The sequence below is a fragment of the Triturus cristatus genome, chromosome 1_2 (assembly GCF_964204655.1).
Source record: "Triturus cristatus chromosome 1_2, aTriCri1.1, whole genome shotgun sequence".
Lineage (NCBI taxonomy): Eukaryota > Metazoa > Chordata > Amphibia > Caudata > Salamandridae > Triturus > Triturus cristatus.
Window position 1 is genome coordinate 585,323,042 of NC_140580.1, and position 23,509 is coordinate 585,346,550.

The 23,509-nt window shown below is 45.8% G+C and overlaps 1 protein-coding gene across 1 annotated transcript in view; it reads left to right on the forward strand.

Annotated features, from left to right (window-relative positions):
* Window positions 1-23,509, forward strand: part of TAF5 (TATA-box binding protein associated factor 5) — a 205,516-nt gene that overhangs the window by 58,864 nt on the left and 123,143 nt on the right. Inside the window, exon 5 of the mRNA XM_085606681.1 lies at window positions 7,526-7,661. Coding sequence (XP_085462807.1) covers window positions 7,526-7,661 — 136 coding nt within the window. The remainder of the gene's footprint in view (window positions 1-7,525; window positions 7,662-23,509) is intronic.

The window sequence follows — 23,509 nt, forward strand, 5'->3', positions numbered from 1 at the left end:
TATACATTAGAATGACTTACCTGCCATAGCTTTTGAGGCCTGAAAGAGTCAGAATTCTCACACTTGTAGGAGTTTGATGGTTAGTTACTGTCATTGGCAGCATGGCAGGGGCAATGTGTGGTGCACGCTGCAGTGCCCTCCGGACGAGAGCCTTGGCACTCACTTTTTTATTTTACAAATCAAGCACTGACATTTTCAACCCATGGCTAGAGCTGGAGCAAACACGATCTGCTCCTGTTTTAAAATGTGTGGCGACTAGGAATCGAGTGCAGATTACACTAGCTTTACTTCAGAACATTACAAATTCAAAATATCCACATTGGGGTAAAATGGTCAAGCAAAGTCCACCTGGCCCTGTTTTTATAGGTATAGATTGGGTGCAGTCACGCACCACCCCAAATGAGGGATGTGTGAAATTGTTATTACCGGAGCAAAATCTTGCATAACAGTTTAGTATTATATACCTACATTTCACACACTTTCTGGGGTTTGCGGGTTCTTGAAATTGAAAAACATCTTGTGGGAACTGCGAGGGAGGAAGCGTGACATGGCTGCATGCACGCTGCGTTGTCAATGTGTGACTTTAGAAATCGTATGATTAATACACTGGATCCGATATGATGGCATATCTTGCATGCAAATTTCATGCAGACGATGCGCTGTACATGATGTGCATAAAAAGTGTTACATGCAAAAACAAAAAATCACTTTTCCAATCACGGATTGCTTGATACTGGTGGGGTGTGGGGATGTGGGGAGGTGGAGGTTGTACTTGTTAAGACCTCTGGTTGCAAACTCCTCCGTAATGGTCTTTTCATTATATAGTCACTTCCATCTGGTCCATCGTTTTGCTTCAATCTGTCCCGCCCAAGCCATTAATGTTCATGCTAGCGCCTCGAAGCCCTTTCCTGTTTCTCACTTCATCCTTAGAGTGTGGCCCCCCCAGCCAGAAGAAGTGCAGAGAGGTGGGCTCATCCCTCAGTCCTTCTGCGTCATGGCCCAATAAACTGCACAACACTGACTGACAGTGACACTGCAGAGTGAGTGGTGCCTCTGGGAGCTACAGTTCTAATGGTTGAAAGGCTTAGTGGTCAGACTGAAGGGTACAGCCTAAGAAGACTTTAAGAAACGAGACAAGCCCGGCGGAGCGTGGCGCGCGCGCTTGGCGGGAGAGCGCACTCCAGGCAGGGGAGCGGACCCTTTGAAGTAGGATGCCAAACGGATTGCATGGCGGCACGATGCACGTGATTGTGCACGTGCTCGCCATGCAATCTGCTTTTGGGAGCACTTTTGGGAGCCCCTTTACTAGAGTCTCGCTGAGCGATCGCTTACGCGATAGCCAGCGAGACCTAATAAGCCTACTGGCTCGAGCCAGCCCCATTCCGGTGCGGAAAAGTCACCTTCGGCACCGAAGCACAAGACCAAAGATGTGCCACGCCCTTTTTCGTCAGCACCAAAGACAGCCTCGACGCAGAAGCCCTCGGCGTCGAAACATACCAAGGACAAATCTTTGGAACCGAACAAATCTTCGGAGCCGAAAAAAGTCTCTGAGCCACAAACTCCTAAAACCAAACCTAAGGAGTCCAAGACCCCACAGAAAGGCTCCGACTCAGTCCAAAGAACAATCGGACCCAAAATCTTCGGCACCGAAAAAAGACGTTTTACTCACACAGTCTGTACCTGAGTTTTCGGATCCAAAACAAAAAATTATTTTTATTGACCCACCGACTGGTAAAGTCGTCGCCAAGCCTCCAAAAAAGAGGAAACTGGACACTTCAGAAGAATCTGAAAAACCCTTGAAACAAAAGGAGAGCAGTACTAACACCTCTCCACCTCCTTCTCCTCCTCCAGCTGATCCAAATCTCTTAATTTCTCCACCACACTCCCCACAACATACTTTCTCGTCTCACAAGATGACGATCATACTGATGGGTGTGGGAATTTAGATCCAGATGGGGAAGATGATGATGCACATACCATCCCACACAACGTAGACCCTTGGGATGACTACAACACAGATCCCGACCCACATAATGACCCGGATCTTTATCCATCTAGGCCATCACCGCCAGATTACAATATTGTGTTTGTGCAACTAATCAATAGGGCTGCCCAATATCACTGGGTACAATTACATTCTGATCCCTTAGAGGAAGATTTCTTGCTTGAAACTTTTGCACCCTCGCAAAAATCCACGCACACCCTGCCAATGTTAAAAGGCATGCTTAAACATGCCCCAGAAGTTTTTAAGGACCCTGCTTGATCCAGGATTCTCAATACTAGGATAGACAAAGAGTATAAGGCAGCTCCCCAATGACCCTGTTTACATTAAAGGTCAGGTCCCTTTGGATTCTCTTGTGGTGCCTAATGCAAGCTAGAGGGCAAACTCGGAGTACTGGCGACACCCCTCCTGATAAGGAGTCTAAGTTAATAGGCACATCTGGTAAACGTATTGCGTCACAGGCCGCGAATCATTGGCGGATTGCCAATGCCCAAGCTTTATTGGCCAGGTACGACAGGGCTCATTATGAAGAGCTTGAACAGCTCATGCAACACCTTCCTGACCAGTACAAACAAAAGGCCAACGACCTTATACAAGAGGGGAAATTGATCACAAACACTTCAATTAAATGTGCACTCGACGCGGCGGATACTGCATCTCGTCCCATTAACACCAGCATTGCGTTGCGCAGGCACGTTTGGCTCCGAATCTCCCGATTCAAGCAGGAGGTGCAATCTGCAATTCTTAATCAGCCCTTTGATCAAGAGCATCTTTTCGGACCCTCAGTCGACACATCTTTAGAAAAAATGAAAAAAGATACGTACACCAAGTCCATGGAGGCCTTGCTATTGCCTTCCCCTAGAGGTTCTTTTTGCCGCTCCTTCTAAAGGGGTGGCTCCAAAACCGTTGGCTCAGAACATCCCTCTTCTTCTTATAAAAGCCCACTCAAACGTCCTCCAAAGAACACTTTCGCGGAGGCTACAGAGGCAACAATGGTAGGGGAAGAGGTCGCGGTAACAATAACCGCAACTCCCCTACCACCAAACAGTGACTTCTACCCGATCATCCCACTACTCGGGGGACATCTCACAGTTCCTACCTGTCTGGAATTCAATCACAACAGACAAGTGGGTAAGACAAATTATCTAGTATGGTTATTGCCTGGAACTCACCTCTACTACCCCAAATCTGCCTCCCAGACAACGTCCAATTTTCTCAGAACGTCTTGCACTTCTCAAACAAGAGGTTATCTCTCTATTACAAAAACATGCAATCGAACCAGTCCCCTTGCCTCATCAATGCACAGGGGTTTACTCTCTCTATTTCCTAATACCAAAAAAGGACGTCTCTCTCAGGCCCATATTGGAACTCAGACCCCTAAACCTTTACATTCAATCGGATCACTTCCACATGGTCACTCTCCAAAAGGTGCTCCCACTGCTTCAACAGGGCAACTTTCTCTCCACTCCGGATTTAAAGGACGCCTACTTTCACATTCCCATTCACCCTGCTCACAGGAAATATCTCTGGTTCGTGGTAGACTTTCAACACTACCAATTTAAAGTCCTCCCATTCAGGGTGACTACAGCACCCAGAGTCTTCACCAAGTGTCTCGCAGTAGTTGCGGCCCACTTGCGACGACAGCACATTCATGTCTTCCCTTATCTGGACGACTGGCTCATAAAAGCCAAGTCGCACAGCAGCTGTGTGCAACACACACACACAAAACAATCCAACTGCTTCACGACTTGGGATTCACGGTAAACCTCACCAAATCCCACCTCCAACCGTATAGCATACAACCATTCTAAGGGCTACGATAGACACTTCAAAAGCTCTAGCATACCCCAACCCAGTCAGGATAAGCACCATAAAAGCTCTCATAGCAAAATTTCAACCTCAACACTCCCTAATAGCTCGAGTGTTCATGCAGCTAATCGGAAAGATGGCCTCCTGCATTCTCATAGTCCCTTATGCAAGACCCTAAATGCGTCCCTTACAGCTCAAGGCCAGCTAACAACAAACCGGTTCCACAGATAGTGCTAACAGCAGACGCATCGCTCACCGGCTGGGGAGCTCATCTTCAAAATCATACAATTCAGGGCATATGGACCTCTCAGCAAAAACTATTCCACATAAATTACCTGGAGGTGTTAGCCATCTCCCTTGCGTTAGTCTTTTCAACTTCACCTCGAAGGCAAAGCTGTCCTGGTCCGTACAGACATGACAGCAATGTAATACATACAAAACCGGGGGGGGGGGGGGTACACGCTCTCTGCAGCTTTCACACCTAGCTCAAAGCATATGGAGATGGGCCTTTCCGCAAAACATATACCTCCTTGCAGAACACCTCCCAGGAGTACAAAATCAAATTGCAGATCTGCTCAGTCGTCCAAGACAGATCCACGAATGGTAACTTCATCCTCCAGTCCTGTTTCCATTCTTTCAAATGTGGGGCCACCCAGAAATAGACCTGTTCGCCACACACCAAAACGCAAAATGCCCAAGCTTCGCATCCAGATATCCACACCCATTGTCCAAGGCAATACGCTATGAATGAACTGGTCAGGCAAATTTGCTTACGCTTTTCCGCCTCTCCCACTCATTCCGCTAGTGGTTCGGAAGCTTAAACAACATTCACTCACAATGATCCTAATTGCTCCAACATGGGCTCGACAGCCATGGTTCACAACCCTCTTGGAACTATCAGTAGTTCCTCATCAAAAGTTATGCCCTTTCACCCAAGCTTCTCACTCATAACCATGGAGAGATAAGGCATCCAAATCCCAGTCAACTCAACCTTGCGATCTGGCACCTGAAATCTTAGTTTGGCTACCTCAATCTCCCACCAGACTGCATGAACATCATTAAAGTGGCTAGACATCCTACCACTAGAGCTTGTTATGCCGCAAAGTGGAAAAGATGTGTAATTTACTGTACAAATACCCAAATCAATGCACTAGATGCTTCTATTCAAAACATCATCTGTTACCTTTTGCATCTACAACAATGTAACCTAGCATAGTCATCCATTAGACTACATCTCGCTGCAATATCAGCCTATCTCCAAAACAGACAACACTTGTCTTTGTTTAGAGTACCAGCTATCGAAGCTTTTATAGAAGGACTTAAAAGAATAATTCCACCTAGAGTTCCACCCTCTCCAGTATGGAACTTAAATGTGGTCCTTACCAGACTCGTGGGTCCCCAATTTGAACCTATGCATAAATGTGAAATACAGTTTCTCACCTGGAAAGTAGCTTTCCTAATTGCGATCACCTCTAAGAAGAGTCGGTGAACTCCAGGCATTGACCATACAAGAACAATTTCTGCTAATTTATCACAACAAAGTGGTGCTTAGGACTAACCCAAAATTTCTACCTAAAGTTGTGTCTGCTTTTCACCTTAACCAGTCTGTAGATCTCCCAGTGTTTTTCCCTCTACCAGACTCAGGAGCAGAACGAGCTCTTCACACGCTAGACGTGAAAAGAGCTATACTTTACTACATTGAAAGAACAAAGTCCTTTTGAAAGACTAAACAACTTTTTGTGGCTTTCTCCCCACCTCATAAGGTCAATCCTATCTCAGAAACAGGGATTGCAAGGTGGATTGTTAAATGCATCCAAATATGCTATGCTAAAGCCAAACGCACCTTAACCATTCCCCCCTAGGGCTCACTCCACACGTAAACTAGGGGCATCTCTGGCATTCTTAGGGAGCATTCCTCTAGATGACATCTGCAAAGCAGCAAATTGGTCTACTCCACACACCTTCACAAAACACTATTGTGTAGACGTGCAGGCAAAACAACAAGCTAGTGTGGACCAGGCTGTATTAAGAACTCTTTTTCAAACCATTGCAACAGATGCAGGTAGCCCCCGCTAAGGAGGCAACTGCTGTGTAGTCTATGCATAAGTATACGATCTACAGCTCATATGCCTCGAACAGAAAATGCAACTTACCAGTATGCATCTGTTCTTGGCATGTAGAGCTGTAGATTTGTATACGCCCACCCGCCTCCCCGGATACCTCTATCTGTTCCAGTATTATCTTACTTAGATACATTACACATGGACATCCTTTTCTACTTCTTACTAACTCCATCATAACCCTCCATGGCAAAACGATCTGGAGATGGAGTCTGTGCCCATGCGCACTATCGTCCTAAGGAGAAGTCACCTATCTCATGACTACAAAGACTTCTTCCAAGACAAAAACAAAGTGCAAACATCCGAGCTCAACACCAGATGGCGATCTATGTATAAGTATACAAATCTACAGCGCTACATGCCAAGAACAGATGCATACTGGCAAGTAGCATATTCCTTATAGCATAATGTCTACCAGGCTCCTTTATTCCCTCTCTGTCCTCTCTACCATTTGGCTGGATAGGATTCCTTTAGCCCAGTGGTCTTCCACCTTTTTAATGCTGCTCACCTCCCCAGTGAAAACAATCAACTCATCGCCCCACCCCCCCTCAGACTTTTTCACTATTATTCTGTTAAATTGCCCATGTTTAAATATGTTTTGGCCTATTTAAACACAAGGCACGTTTAAACATTGGAGCTAAATTCTGTTACCGTTTTAAAAATGCAACCAAATACATGAATGTCAAACATACTATGCTGGTCAGGTAGGCTTTCCTAACATGTAAAAGTATCCACAGTGTGATTATTAGAAATGGGGATGGGAGTTTTGCCGAATATTTGGAGTCCTTTCTCCTTCAACACATACTCCCAGCTATGATAGAAATGATAAAATGTTAATGATGGTGGGCCATTTTAGAGGGCTTACTGATGCTCATTGGTTTCCTGCTTAAAACAAAGAACTGTTATCCGCATAATGCTTCATTTGGCCAGAGCCACCCCCGGATTACATAAGGCCCGCCAGTTTGAAGACTGCTGCTATAGGCCAACATATGCATTCCACTCCTACTTAATGTGATGACCTCCAGTTCAAAGCATCCGGGGGCTGCCCCTGGCTGGCAAACCAACCAAGTGTCTTGAAATAAACTCCCAAGTGCCGGCCATGTGCCGGCCGTGTTGAACTGTTCCGTGTATACACTGAATTTTCATCCATGAGGCTCTCAGCCATCTATCCAGCTTGGTGTCTATTGTTTCTCAAACTCCCAATGCATCAATCTTGAAAATTCCAAAACAGTGCAGTAAAGTGAGCAAATATCCCACTTACTGGCAGCACCAGATCTATGGGAAACAATCCTCCAAACCCCCTTCAGTTCTCCAACTGCTCCCCGCTCTTCTGTGGCTACAGTGCCCCTGGAATGGACGATGCCACATGTTTCACCAATGTATCGTAGTGCCTAGAGCACCTAACTTCATGTCTGCTCCATCAAACCCATGTTCACCTCCAAACTTCCTCCCAGAGTTGTTAAATATTTTCAAATCAGTAGTAGCTTTCATAGCACCAAATTGGCATTTAAGTATCCTATCAGATTTTTGACGTTACTTCTTTGAGTTTGTGGAATGTGAATGGTTATTGAATTCCTCATTTTTTTGGGTTTAGGATTCCACTTCCAGAGCTGAAAGATTCAGATAAACTGGACAAAATAATGAACATGAAAGAAGCTACCAAGCGTGTACGTCTGGGTCCCGACTGTTTGCCATCTATCTGTTTCTATACATTTCTTAATGCCTATCAGGTGAGCACAATTTCTTTTTTATAAAGATATCTTTTTGGATCTCTAATATTAGAAGTGGAGGAATTTTCTTGTTGTGTTCATCCGCCAGATTCTGCTTTGAGGGTTATTTACAACAGATATACCATTAAATTGATTGGAGACCTGGTATGCTTTTTTTTTTTTTAGATTTATAGGTAGACCAAGTGAAGAGATCTGAGAGCAAGCCTTACTGCCTGAGAAAGTAGCAAACCTACCTATTAGGACTAGAGACCATATAGTATTGGTTATTTACAGAAATCCTGGAAACTCATTGCCAGCTATTAATATCCATTCTTTTTTAAAATGTGTATTTTAAAGGGGGTATATACCCCAATCGAATTTCTGAGTACCCCAGTGGGGCGGCTGACAGTGCCATTATTAGTGATTAATGCTTCTATAGAAGGTGTCTAAATGTAAAAGGATGCAGCCTAGTAGTCAGTCCAGAGAGGTTCGTAAGGCTGATGAGCACTAAAAGCTTGATGAGGTGGAGATCACATCCAGGGTGTTGGTGGCTGCATCGGTATGTTTCCAAGATGCAGTGGTGGAGGTCAAAGAAGCAAGAGAGGGAAGGATCAGGTTTGTGGCACTGCAGTCTTGGAGGTCGTAACTGATCTTGAAGTCTCGAAGGAAGAAGTGGCAGAAGGTGTCACGCAAGGCAGGTTTGGACACAGCCATCAGTAGAATGTCAGGAAGGAGAATGGAAGTTGGGAAAGGAAAGTCCATCTTAAAAGGAGATATTCACATTGCGCGGTGGAAAATCAAGGTGGGGGGGTGTTACTAACTGAGTTTGTACTACAACAAGCCCTTCACCCTTTAATTATTTTACCCAAGTCATTGTTTGAAATGGTTCAAGGATTCTATGAAAGTGTACCCTTTCTTGTAGGTTCAGTTGCTCTTGAATCAAATATAAGAACTCTATAAACCAGAGACTCAAAAGAGAATTTCTGAATGGCAAATTCCACTGCCTGGTCATCAGTAAATAGGGCAACAGACGGAGGTCTGGGATACCAATTATAGTTCTAACTGATCACACATTTTTAACCTAGCAAAGCAATGGCTTGGAATGTGGTAGACTTTGATTTTAAAGTGACTTCCTAGGGGGGTGGGGGGACACCAAACTTAAAGGGCTTTAACTTGAAAACTCTTGTTGGAAACAAATTAGCAGTTATCCCATTTTAGTTGCTGGGACATCTGCAGTGCAGAGGGCATCTACTGAGTTCCCACTTTAGTGTTGCTAACACCCTTATCCTCTTTATTTTAACCTCTCGCTGCCTTTTGATTTCACCATCCTTTTCAAGCCCTCTCAAGTGAGCATATGTCCTCTGCAAGGAACTCAGTCAGTAGTGATATATTGGTACTTTAAGGTGTACGTGAAAAACCGTGCGTCATTAAAAGCTCCTTTGTTGACTGGCTAGACTCATCCAAGTTTTATTACAAGATATCCCTCAATCCTGGTCTTCTTGCTTTCTAGAAGTCCTTGACAATGTTTCTCCGGAGTGGACAGCATGTCTGTCCCATTTTTCAGCCAATTTGTTGGCATCTAGAATCCAAATTCATCAAATTAAAGACCCTGTGGAATGTACTCGGTCTAGCATTATGTGCCCCGTTAACTTGCTGAAGCCTCTGTCTTAGATTTGTAGCCACTATACCTTCAGTTATTGCCCTGCCAAATGAACAACACAGGTGTAGGAGATCCTTGTCGTACATCTGTGAGGACAAGGACAAACTTAGGTTCAGGTAAACACCTGTCTTTCTCCAGTGACCCACACAATATCCACCCACCTACGTTTTGAGTTTAACCATGCTTCTTTGTGTTTCAGCGATGAGCGACCTGAAAATCTTTCTCATGACTTGTGCACTGGGTTCCAAGTTTCAATACCTCATTCAAAGAGTTTTCTTTTGAAGACCCTTTCCACCAAACCACAAAGCAATGTCTTTTGAGAAATGCTACTTCTGCCAGGCTCACTGTGCCAACTCATGACTGGGAGTTCATTGTGAAAAGATAGCTGTGAAGCATGTCAAAGTTTAAAAGTTCTTTGCTCAACATATGGAATAACCAGAGCTTAATAGAGATCTTGTGTAGCTCATATTCTCAAACTTACTGGGACGTGGAGGAGTCATTCAGTTCGCAGACCTACAATTAGAGTATCAACTGGAACACACTTAAACCTACTGATACTTGCAAATACGTCACGCATTGTGAAAGGTCCTGCCAAAGGGAGAGGAGCCCCGAATCCTTACTGATCGAGGATAGATGAGATGATCACATGCCCAAAAGGCAATCTCCCTTAATTATCGTAAACTGATTAATAACTCACCTAACACACTAGCCTAGCTATGGGAACATTGGGACCTAGACCTTGAAGGCCTGGAGGACGACGAGTGGCCTGATACCTTGGCATCCCAGTAGGAGGTAACTAGAAGGTCTAGGTTCGGCCTAGTGCAGCGAAAAATCCTACACAGATGCTAATATGCATGCACTACTATGGTGAAGATGGGCATGGCAATGACTGCACTGTGCCTTGGGAACTGCAGCCAAGTGGGCAAGTTTTTCCACATGATATGGAGCTGCCTGATAATCCAGCACTATTGGGAGTCAGTGGTTGTTTGTCTAAACAATGTTTGTGGGAGCAACATAAAGGCCTCTGTAAAGTGGTGCCTCTTGACTGTCTGGGAGGCAACTGACCTTACCCGTATGCGTGGAGGGGGGGGACTTGCGCCACAACTCTGTGATTGGAATCGAGACATGGATTGGTGCATGCTGGCAGAGAGAGTGGTCTGAGAGCAGTTGTGTCCCAAAAAATGGGCCAAAATATTGGGGTAATGAAATGATCATCGGGGCGGACGATGTGCCCCTATTGAAAGTACTAGTCTTGTTGGTATGTGTCCAGAGTGCTCAGACTCTAATGGCTGCCCTGTGAATTGTTTGGGGGGGGGGGGGGGGGGGGGGGGAGGCGGAGGTGGAGGTTTCTAGAGGATAATTTTGTATCGAGAGACCAAGGGGAACACTGGATGGTAGTAAACTTGAGCTGGCCATGTAATCCCACAACTTTTCCACACGGAAATGTGAGGAAAGCATGATTTTCTTTTTAGCTAAATTCAAGGTTGGCAGGGGTTTCTTGGTAAGAAAACATTGGGAGATCCATGCAAGCCACACCTCCATGGACTCCCCTGGGTGTCTAGTTTTCAGAAATGTCTTGATTTGGTAGGTTTCCCTAGATGGCCGCTGAGCTTGGGACCAAAAATGCAGGTGACCCACTTGCAAAACCAGGTCGTTTTGTGACCGATAACCTTGATGCTGCCACAATACATTTCGGGCCCTTCCCTGTCTCATGCACTTGGCTCAACCACACAAATGAGGTAGCATTTTTATCGGGAGACCTGGGTGAACACTGGGTGGTAGTACATTTGTGCCACCCGGTAATCCCACAACTTTCCCACACAGAAATGTAAATAAAATGCGCTTTTTTTTTTTTTTTTTTTTTTAGCTAAATTTGAGGTTTGCAGGGGATTCTGGGTAAGAAAATGTTTGATCCACGCAAGCCACACCTCCCTGAACTCCTCCGGGTATCAAGCTTTCAGAAATGTCTGGGGTTGGTAGGTTTCCCTTGATGGCCGCCGAGCCCTAGACCAAAAATGCAGATTACTCCCTTGCAAAACCAGGTCAATTTGTGATAGATCATTTTAATGTCTCCACAATAAGTTTCCTGTTGCAGGCACTAAGCCTACCTACACAAGTGAGGCACCATTTTTATTTGTGGACTGGGGGGTATGGGGGTGGAAATGCTGGGTGAAAGATGTTTCTGGGTCCTCGCAGATTACGGAACTTTCCATCACAGAAATGTGAGGAAAATTTGTTTTTGTTTAGACAAATTTTGAGGTTTTCATGTGATTTTGGGTAACGGAGACTAGTGAGAGCCACACAAGTGACCCCATCCTAAATTCCCCTGGGTGTCTAGTTGTAAGAATCTGGCTGTTTATGTGATACATCAAGAATCTGATCTACCATATAAAGAGTCCAGGGGTTCCCTTATGAGTGGACAGAGGCTTACTCTGTGTAGTAACGAAGTCCACGCAGGAAGGATGTAATTAAAGATGTTTTATTGTAGTAAGTTACAGGTTCTGTAGAGCAGCTCCACCAGGAGCAGGGAGCCTGCCTGCTGCTCACCCCATTCTCAACTCCACTTCACCTCACAGGCTCTCAACATTCCGAAGCACATCATCACTCAAACATTCCATGCAGCACACAGCATTAACACACTGACTGAGCAGGCGGTGTAAATGGCAAAACATTAACAAAGGCAGGATACTACGAATACCCTTTCCAACATAAGCATAAGTCTAGGACCTTAAATAAGATATAACAATAAGAACCCAAGTAAGGAATAAATAAGAGTAACACTAATGTAAAAGAATAAATGTAATAGAAAAGAACAAATATGAAAAAGTGAAGAGATAGGTGGAAGAAAACGAAGAGGAATCAATGGGTAAATAAACGCACATAGAAATAGCCCATCCTCTCCAACAAGGAATTCCAGGAGAGAAAAAAACAGTAATAATGTGCAAGAAACAACAAGATGGCACGTAGACATAGATGCACCAATGACTACCCCCAAAACACACCTACTGGCCAGACAGGCATGAAAGGAGGGAAGGACAAGGCACGACACGAATTAAACACCAGCCTTACACCCAGACACATAGAGAAGAGAAGGACGGATCTCCTCCTAAACAAGCAAGAAATAGAATGAAACTAGAAGGAGGAAAAGGCCGAGGACAAAGTGAAGAACAACATGACAGTCCATGTTCCGAGGAGAACTGAATAGGCGAGAAAACCGAGAAGGAGAGAATAAAATACAAAGAGTATAATTCATTTTTCCCCATTTTCAAATTGACAATGAAATAAGATATAAGCATAACGTTGCATTTTCAAATAGACAATGTAACATCAAATAAGAATAACCTCGCGAGATAATAATAGCAAATGGGACTAAAACCCATGAGACCCACCCTGTGAAATGGGTAACAGTGTACGAGGAGATGGGACATAAGCCCATGACCGAGCCCCCCCCCCCCCCCCCCACCCCCACCCCAAGGCTAAGGGGTAAGGAACTACTGTGAATGGGACTAAGACCCATGAAACGATAGCCCGTGTAAGGACAACCTCTGTGTGGAGGTCACATACTAAGCAATGTAGTAATGGGACTAAAACCCATAAGACACACGCTGTGTGAGGGTAACAGTGTAAGAGAAGATGGGACTGAAACCCATGACCTACCCCGAGACGAAAGGGAGGTTAGCTACTGTAAATGGGTCTGAACCCATGACCTGGCTGCAGGAGGACGATGCAGCAATAATCAATCTTGCCTTTCCATCGGAATACTCCACCTTTACCCTTAATCGCCCTACTAGAGGGGGGGGGGTATCGCACTCGCAGTGAAATCTAATTTTTCCTGCATTTGGAATGCCGTGCACATTGCTGGGTGGGAGAGTGCATCTTTTAAGATTGGGATTAATCCCCAGTATTCAATCTCGGGGCTGGTGGTCTACCGCCCCCCAGGTAATGATGCCGCATTTAGGGAGGCTTTCCCTGACGCCGTCAGTGCTCTGGCAATTGGGTGCGCTAATTTCTCCATACTTGGAGATCTGAATCTCCATTTTGATAACCAGAGGACCCCGGCTGTATGTAATTTTCTTGCGGACCTTGAGGCCCTTCAACTCTCCCAAAGAGTCTCCCAACCAACTCACTCTGGAGGGCATATATTGGACCCTTTTTTTTACAAATCTAACGGAAGCTTCAATACGCTCCGTGTCGCCCCTCGGATGGACGGATCATTTTCTAGTGGATATTCAGGTTCCTCTACCTGATACTATTCCAACTCCTTTAGCTCGATCTATCCCTAGAAGACATTGGGGCAAGCTTAGGTTAGAGGATCTCCATCTCGCTCTAACTGCTGATCCGCTCGAACTTTCGAGTGATGTTGAATTGGGCTATGATCAGTTCTGTAATTGGATTACCAGGGCGCTGGACTTTTTGATTCCCATTCGGACTAGTAAGATCAGTCCTAGAAAGTCTAACCCCTGGTATGACAGTGCGCTACGTGCACTGAAAGGGAATTGCAGACGTGCCGAGAGAGAATGGCGGAGATCCTACGATACGGCGAAGAAAGCGATGTACTTGGCCTCTATTAAAATCTACCACCGTGCCATTTGTAGGGCTCGCGCGATGTTCTACTCTCTGGAATTTCGTAATAGCCCTAATCCATCCAAGACTATCTTTAAAGCTCTTAAGGATCTGCTGTCTAAGCGCTCCATTTCTACAGTTACGGCCTCTACTTCGCACTGTGAAGCCTTAGCTTCTTTTTTTTCTGGAAAAAGTGCAGAACATCTACCGTGCCTTTCCTGGTACTGGGCCCTCTCAGAAGACCGCGGTGACTGCTCCTGCCTGTTCCATGCTGGCATCTTTTCCGCAACTTTCATCCGAGGCTTTCGATATTTTGGCTCAGAAGGTCAAATCTGGTTCGCCTTTGGATCCGGTATGTCCTGCCCTGTTTAGGAACCAGTCTTTTGTGGGTTGTTCTACGGTTTGTTCCTTGATTAATACTTCATTGGCTACGGGCACGGTTCCATCCAAATGGAAGTGTGCTGTGGTTTCTCCTATTCTGAAGAAGCCAAACTTGGACGCTTTAGGACCGGAGAACTATCGGCCCATTTCCTTGCTCCCATGGCCGGCCAAACTGATGGAAGCCCATGTCAATCAGGCACTTACTGACTATCTTACTCAAGCTAACATTCTGGACGAGACCCAGCACGGGTTCCGAGCTGGGCATAGCACGGAGACTGCCCTTCTCGCCATGGTTGAACATCTCCGGTCAGTGCTAGATCAGGGACAGACGGCGGCGCTAGTATTATTAGATCTGAGCGCCGCCTTCGACACGGTCTCGCACCATATTCTTCTGCACCGCCTGGAAGAGGTTGGCGTCACAGGGCTTGCCCTTCAGTGGTTCCGCTCCTTTCTCGTGGACCGGTCCTTCTGCGTTGCCATTCCCCCCCTATCAGTCCAAATTCCATCCTCTGGACTTGGGAGTCCCGCAAGGTTCCTCACTGAGTCCCACTTTATTCAATCTCTATGTGAGACCGCTGGCTGATGTCGTCAAGCAATGGGGCATGTATATGGTCTCATTTGCTGACGACACTCAGCTGGCGGTTACCATCAGTGGGGATACCGATGTGGATGCCCCCAAGTTCCAGAACGGGCTAAGGGAGGTGGCAAGCTGGATGACTGCCAACTGTCTCCAGCTTAACGCAAAGAAGACCGAGGTCATGATCGTCGGGAAGGGTAGGGATCTCTGGGGTGACAGATGGTGGCCGCCGGAACTTGGTGTGGCTCCAACTCCAGTTATGGAGTTGAGAAATCTGGGAGTGTGGCTGGATTCTACTCTCAGCTTTGTGGGGCACACCAAGAAAACCGCGGCGTGCTGCTTTGGTGTCCTTCGGGGCTTAAGGCCTGTCCTTAAGTTTTTTGATCCCTCTACCAGGCAGATGGTATTTCAGGCAACAGTTTTATCTTGCCTGGACTATGCCAGTTCGCTCCTGTTAGGGAGCAATCAGGCAGAAATTGTTCGGCTTCAACGCGTTCAAAATGCCGCTGCTAGAGCAATTGTCGGCTTGCCTAGGTCTTGCACGGCCTCCAGCACTCTTCGAGCATTGCATTGGCTGCCGATTAAGTCGCGAATTCATTTTAAAGTTTTATGTTTGTTTTTTAAAATTTTGAAAGGATCTGCTCCCCAGATTCTCTCCAATCTGATTTCCGGTTATGTACCAACTCGTGCATTAAGATCTTCGGAGCAGGCGCTAGCAGTAGTCCCGAGGTTCAGGCTTTGCCGAGCTGGTGGGCGCTCTTTTCGGGCGAAGGCTGCAGTGTTATGGAATTCGCTCCCGCTTCAGCTCCGTACAATTAACGATCTTTTGTTATTCCGGAAATCTCTAAAAACGTTCTTGTTTTAAATCTGTTTCTTTCTTGTGGTCTTGTGTTGGTTGTGTTGTACCTTGTCGCGCGCCAGGACGCCCCTTAGCTGGGGCAGCTGTGCGCGTAATAAATGCTATTAACATAACATATCATATTCCCAGAAATAGGGATGGTAAGCTGCTGTGAATGGAACTAACACCCATACAACAATAACCTGTGTGAGGGTAGTAACAGTAAGTAGCCCATGTGGGCAAATATACACGAGGCAAATAAGACTAAACCCATTGCTATTCCTACGTAGAGAAGAAAAACTTGAGGTGTACACATGTGAAAGGAACAATGAACCCCTGAAGGTGTGTACCCAGAGTCCATGAACGTAAAGTGATGAGCCCACGAAACCCACCAAACAATCCCATGCAGGATATGTGTAGAGAAAGATCAAGAAAAGTACAAAAAGCCAAAACTTGAATGAATGTTTCGTAATCATAGCCAAGCATACAATAAGCATAGATAAACACCATGACCTTAACGTTTGTAAACATTTAAAGTTAAGAGGTGTGCGTGTTACCGTAGTCCTGTGACACCCATTGGAGTTAGTAATTAAACAAGCTCTGCAGATGGAACTCGCCCATGGACTGGCAGCCCCGAGAAGACCAATGTGCACTGTGGCACCCAAAAAAGCCAAGCAGAGGCAGTACACAGCGAGACCAAAGTGGGTCCGAGAAAACACAGCCACAAGATGCACTCCCAATATTCTCCACCCATCTGTTAAAGAAACAATCACTGCACCTGGGAAGTGCCAGCATTCCAAAGCGATGACAACGAAGACAGACAATCGTTGACTAGATCCAAGGGTGAAGAAAGGATGCAGCTCGAACACAGCGCTGCACTGTAGGGCAAAGAAGACGAGTGAATCCAAGAGCAAGTGGATGGGAGCGGTCACCAACCACAAGATGGCGGCACACATGACGCGCTGTGCAGGTTGGTTCCCGGTGCCCTTGTGTGCCAAGCAGTGTCACGCAGGCAAATCTGACGAGGATGAAGATCACGATGTCACCGCAGATCCTCTAGGTGAAGCGCAAGATCAGTTTAAACCTAAAAATGACAGTTGGAAACTGCCGCTGTGCCGGCAGTACGCAACAAATGATGAGGGGAAATACAACTCACCACAGTTTTAGAGAAACCCACAGCAAACAGTGCTGTCTGTCCATTGGCACCAAGACAGAGATACAAGCACAAACGCAAAGTCAATCAAGACGAAGTGTGTGGAGAAAGATTAAACTCCTGACCTGTGAAGACCGTCCCCACCACAGAAACACGACGTGACCAGACATTGGAGCCACTTCTAGTACAATTCCAAAGGAATTAAGGCAGAATGTGCTCAGGATCACACAATGTAGCGGGCGCAATGCACAGTGTAAGCCGCAAAGTTCCCAGACAGACCCAGAATAACACTCATGACGAGCTCAATGTAATATGGAGGCAGTCCTTTCACAACAACATCTTCTTACCACCGTTTTAAAATAATGCTGAGATAAACAGCTGTCTGAAAGTCGTTGAAAGCGTAGTTCAGACTGCAATGGTAAATCCAAAGTTCGTGAAAAAAATTACAGTGAGCGCAGGAGACTTCGATTGGGGCTGTCTGATGGAAAGATACCGGTGAGGCTGCCATGCGTTGCGCATCTTTTTAACCGGTTTCTTGTTGATGTCTTCTTTATTCCGACGGGAACATCTTGCTATCTTCTTGTCGTCTTTGTTGTACTGTGAAGAACATCTTGGTTTCTCGCTTTTGGTTTTCTGTGGATACCTCCTATTTGTAATGTACGTTACGTTGCCAGCATCTGTAGACTCTGTAGGAAACTTCATCTTCAGGTCCTCTTTTGTTCGCCAGGTCCCTGAGATCCGCTTGTAGCACGTAGGTAGTCACCAACTAGTAGCCAAAATAATGTAGTAACAAAGTCCACGCAGGAAGGATGTAGTTCAAGATGTTTTATTGTAGTTAGTTACAGGTTCTGTAGAGCAGCCCAACCAGGAGCAGCCTGCCTGCTGCTCAGCCCATTCTCTACTCCACTTCACCTCACAGGCTCCCAACATCCCGAAGCACATCATCACTCCAACATTCCATGCAGCACACAGCACAAACACACTGGCTGAGCAGGAGGTGTAAATGTCAAAACTAACAAAAAGTTAGTGTGGTCGAGCAGCCTTAGGCTCAACACAGAGGAGTGCAAGACATTTCCAGATGCACACAACGATCAATAAATGACACACACAACTCAAGGAGGAGAGCAACATCAATTAAAAACCATACAAGTACCTATATAAATGGTTAGGCATCAGAGAAAAATCGTTCAGGTAAGTATGTTTTTGAATGCAAGTTCTTTTAAAGGTAAAAAGACACAAAACCATTTCTGAGTTCTGCTATGTCTTACTGTAGAAGGAAGAAAAGGTTTTGCAAACCGGTACAGTGCATCAACTTACAGGACCAATCTCCAGTAGTTAAGGCATGTGGTGGCCAAGGACCAAAGCAGCACCAGCAATACCTCACCAGCGGCATGAGAGCGGCCGGGTGTAGGGTACAAATCAGCGTCGTTAGCCCAATGTTTTTCAGTGGGGATCGGTCACTGTAATACAGGCTGCAGGCTCTGACTAGGAAGCCAGTTTGGCTGTACCAGCAAGTGGGCTCAGGCATTGCGATGCTCTGAGACACCTTTGGTCTTCTCCAAGGCCCAGGGTCGACTGGTGCAGAGTTGTTTTATTTATTTATTTTATTTGCAAAGTTTTTTTTATAGCGCTGACTAGACCCGGAGGTATCAGAGCGCTTTACATGAGGATCAGTGAGTTACAGGTTACATAATTACATAGAAAAGTCTAGACAAGAAAAAAAAAACATGAGATTACACAATAATGTGAGAATTATTAGCGCAAGAACACGTCTCATGTGGAGTTAAGAGGTAGAGGGGCAATGGTAAACGGGGAAAGGGCATGCAGGTAGGAAAATGCAACGGGAAGCGAGGAAAACTATGTCCGATGTCCTGCTGGGTAGGTGCCGGCCGAGGGGTGAACCAGAGCCAAACTCCTCTATAGCTGCATATGACTGCTCCACCGGCATCAGCCAAAGTTGCTCAGGCACCGCGGTAAGTACAGACCGTTTTGGTTTCCGCCCAGGGGGCATCGTTAAAGTTTCATCAAGAGCACCAGTCACGGTGTTGCTAGTAAACGCCATCCACCTCATCCTCCAGCTCGCCCCCAGGTCAAGAGTGGAGAGAGGAGAGGTGGAAGGGACAGTTCCAAAGTCCGCAGATCTTTCCCATTCCCAGCAGCAGTGGTGAGTGTTGGGCATTTGAGCAGAATCCCAGCGGTAGGGTGTTCTTAGGCGTCCGGTTTTTCCTTGTCAGAGCAGTCGTGGCCGAGGAGCTTGGTGTGCAGAGGCTTCTGGCGATGTCTGATAGCCCCGGAGGCGTGAAAACACAATGGACTAGAGCTCTGTAGGGCTAGAGAACCTTGTTGGCACGGTGGCCCACTTCAACTCGGGCCAGAAGCGACTGGTGCAGTGGTTGCTTCAGATGTTGTTTTTTTGCAGTTTCAGCGATCTCAGAGTCTTCTTTTTGGAGATTCTTTAGAACAGATCTGCTGTTCACATGAGGTCTTGAGTCTTTTTTGAAGGCAGACAGTCCTCCCAAGTTTCTATAATCACAGCTGCAGGACGAGTCCGTCTTTTACACCGTTTTCGACATGGGATTCAGACAGGCCTGCATGTTTGGTACCAGGCCAGCTGCCTATTCTCTCTCCTCTGCTTTTGTGCCTCTTCAGTGTCCTCTCGCCTCTTGGGTCAGCTTCTCTGGTTCCAGGAGCGCCCCTAAATACTGAATTTAGGGACGTTAGGGGAGTGTATGGTAAATGCCAATGGGCTACTGACCCTTTGGGTCACTATGCCCCTTATATGACCACTTCCTGCGGAAAGTGGGCATAACCCTGTCCCAGATTTCCTAAGTATGCCATCACAAAGACTGCGACGTATAAAAAATCGTGTCCACCTCACAGTAGCCCACCATAGGGGTCAACTAGCCTGGAGGTGGCATTTCTACCTGACTAGCTAAGTTTTCTGCCGGTCCAGGTGCCAAGGGGGCTCTGGATAGGTTGGCTTTCTCTCCTGTGAGGGAAGCCAGATTCACATTCCAAAGGTGGCAGCTTCTTTGAAGCTCCCTGTCCCAAGGAGGCTAATCAGCAGGTCATCCTGTGGGAGGGAGTGCTACACCCTCTTCCTGGACAGGGTTTTGTTCTAGATCTCCTGAAAGCAAAGGCTCTCACCCTAGAAGGTCAGGACAGCGTCTCAGGTGACAGGCTGGCAGAAAGCAGTCAGCAAACACACCGGAGACTGGTAGGTTAGAACTGACCAGCACAACGGGCATATCTGATGATGTAGGTATACCTTCACATGTAATATTCAACACCCTGCCTTAGGACCGTTAGGCCTTCTGTAGGGGTGACTTACAAATATTACATGCAGTGGCAGGGGACATGGCACACCAGGATGTGTGACATGTTGTGTTTTCACTTTTTCCAACACCAAGACACGCAGCCTGCAATGGCACTCTTGCTTGTGCCTGGTGAAGGCACAAGCAAGAGTGCTGCAGCCCTTGGAGGCTTTCTTTAGTACCTTAGGCACTAGGGTACCATTTACTAGGGACTTTCAGAGGGTGCTAAAGGTTCTGCTAATTGGGGGAACAATTGTACAGTTGTGGGAAAGTGCTCTGGTACTGGGGGCCTAGTTGGGAGGAACCCAGTGCACTTTCAGTCGAAATCACATTATGTACCAGGCAAAAAGTAGGGGTGTCAATGGCAAAAACTGGCACTTTCCTACACTCTTTTTCAAAGATCTATGGGATTGCTAGGTTTCCCTAGGTGCGGGCTGAGCGAAGGCATATTGCAAAACAAGCATTTGCAATACAATAGGTCTCACATTTGTTAAAGTTAGTGCTGTTGGTGTTGAAAGTGTCAATTTGTTTTACTTTTGCGTTTTTTATACGAATGGCAATAGTGCAATGCAAATAGAATTACTCCACTGCAAATAAAAAACAAAAGTAAAAAACATTGTCAACGCTGACAGCTCTAACTTTAACAAATGCAAGATCTATTGCATTGCAAATGCTAGTTTAATTTACCAATCTGAAAAGGCTCTTAAATTAATCATTTAAAAATGCAGCGAGCAAGCGATTGGTTTTGTTTAGTAGAAAAAATTAATTAGAAAATTGAACTTTGGGCCTGCTGTGCAATGGAGGAAGGGATGGGTCAGGAAGGAAAACACACAAGCGGTAGAACAGGGAGCACTAGTAGATAAGCACTTATGTGATTGGGACAAATTTGCACAAGCGAAGTAGAGCAACACAGCACAATGGAGAACACAATACGCAGGGGAAAGAAGCACAGGCTAATTTAGTAAACTCAAAAAGGTCTTCAATTAATGATGAAAAAAAATAGCAAGCGATTGGTTTTCTTAAGTGAAAAGCATTTATTAGAAAATAGGACTTTGGGGCTGCAGTGCAATGGAAGAAGGGATGGGCCAGGAAGGAAGCACACAAGCGGTAGAACAGGGAGTACTGGGAGATGAGCACTTGGGTACAGATGCACACAAGCGAGGCAGAGCAACGCGGAGCGCAATGGGGAGCAACACAATGTGAAGGGTAAAGAAACACAGGCGAGAGCAACAGCATGATGGGAGCACACAGATGTGAGAGCAAAATACAGATGACTGAGAGAGAGCAGCATGAGTGAGACAACTAGAAAACATGCGCGATCATGGGGTTCTTATCAAATATAAAAAAAGTAGCTCCCTAAAAGTTAGCAGTGGAAGGACACAAACAAAAGAAGTTACGCTTTCGAGAAAGGACATGGCAAGCTATCGATTAAAAGCGAATGAGTGTGACAAAGCCATTCGGTGGGCTTTGAAATTTCATGGTAATTTGACAATAGGTCTTTTTCATCTTGGCAGCTGGTGCTGTCTGGTACACTTGACTGAAGAAGAGAAATGCGGCATTGGGACAGCTGCTTGTAGCTTACAATGCAGCATGGAATATGAACTCTGGCCACAAAAGTCTGAGTGCTGCACAGCACGGTGAGATCTAGAGCTGTAAACAGGGAGGTGGGCAGCCCATGTTTTGATGCTTCTTGCTCTGTACTTCGTGCATTAGGATACCTCTGCCCCCGAAGTCTTATACTTCCCCGCATTATTTTGCTGGCCCCACTATGGATCCTTTTCCCGCCTGCCCCCTCTCATATACACAATATTCGCCATTCTGCATTCATGCTCCTGTCTCGATGCCTCACTCTGCGCGCGCCGCCCCCTCGCACGTTTTTGCAGAATGCGACCTGGCAAGTGTTCGCCGTTTCCTTATAGAACAGCCATGGCAATTACGAAGGTACACCTTTTGCTTGCACACAATGCTTCCTAGAAGAACGGAGACAGTGCGATGACAATTTTATGTATAGAAAAAGTGGGCCCCCCGTGTTAATGAAAGCAGGCGCCCGCATAGTTAATGTCCCGCGAGTGGTATGGCAGCAAAATAAATAAAGTGGCCTCTGTTTTTATTTCAATTTACTAAAACATTGGAGGCGCCATCAGACATGGCACTGGGAGGGCTGTGATTGTTTTTTTTCTTTTTTTTAATGATAATGATCAAATGGGCGCCGTGCGACAACATCTTGTGCGACACCCGTGCATATTAAAGTAAAGAGGGCGACATGGTAATGATAAAGCATGGTCTGGCGTGTGGTTAAATAAAACAAAATGTTTTACTTACACATGGCCCTTCCCGTCACATGCTGCTTGTTGTAAGCGTTTGGTGAAAAAAAAAAAACTGTTGCGGGAAAGCGTGTCCTGCCTGCAACAGCTGGTAGGTGAGAGTCCTTTAAGAAAATAGTGCTCAGTCTGTAATTAAAACATCCCGAGTAACAACACAAGTAAAAGGACACGTCCTCATGGGAGTTAAAAACAGAAGACGGGGAGTTACTATGGAAGGACTAATAAGCCTAGTAACAAATCAAAAGCCAACATTTACAAAGGAGAGTCACAGCAGCTTCAAGTTTATATCTGAATACAGCATGTCTCGAAGAGAGAGCGCAAGTGTTGCCTAGGCGAGACCTAAAAAGGGTCAGTTTACAGTGGAAAAATGTGATGTGCCTACATTGCGTTTTAGGCCGTTTCCTGTTGCGGGCACTAGGCCTACCCACACAAGTGAGGTGCCATTTTTATTGGGAGACTTGGGGGGGATGTTGGGGGAGGAAGGAAGTTTGTGACTCCCCACAGATTCCAGAACTTTTCATCACGAAAATGTGAGGAAAATGTTTTTTTTTTTTTTTTTTTTTTTTAAGGCAAATTTTGAGGTTTGCAAGGGACTCTGGTAACAAAACCTGGTGAGAGCCTCAAAAGTCACCCCATCCTGGATTCCCCTGGGTGTCTAGTTTTTCAAAAACGTACAGGTTTGCTAGGCTTCCCTAGGTGCCAGCTGAGCTAGGTCCCAAAATACACAGCTAGGCACATTGTAAAAGAAGCATTTACAATGCACTAGGTCTTGCAACTGCGAGTTTTAGAGCTATTGGTATTGTAAATGGCAATGCCTTTTGAAAAATTAAAAAGGTATTGTAATTTATAATAGTGATTTTCCACCAGTACCATAACTACCACTATTATTATTACGATCACCACAGAGTAGTACTAGTAATAATTGTAGTGGTGGTTATGGTACTTATGGTGGTGGTTATGGTACTTATGGTGGTGGTATTGGTACTAGTGGTGGTGGTACTGGTGGTGTTAGTGGTGGTGATACTGGTGGTATTGTTTGCAGTGGTGGTGGTACTAGTT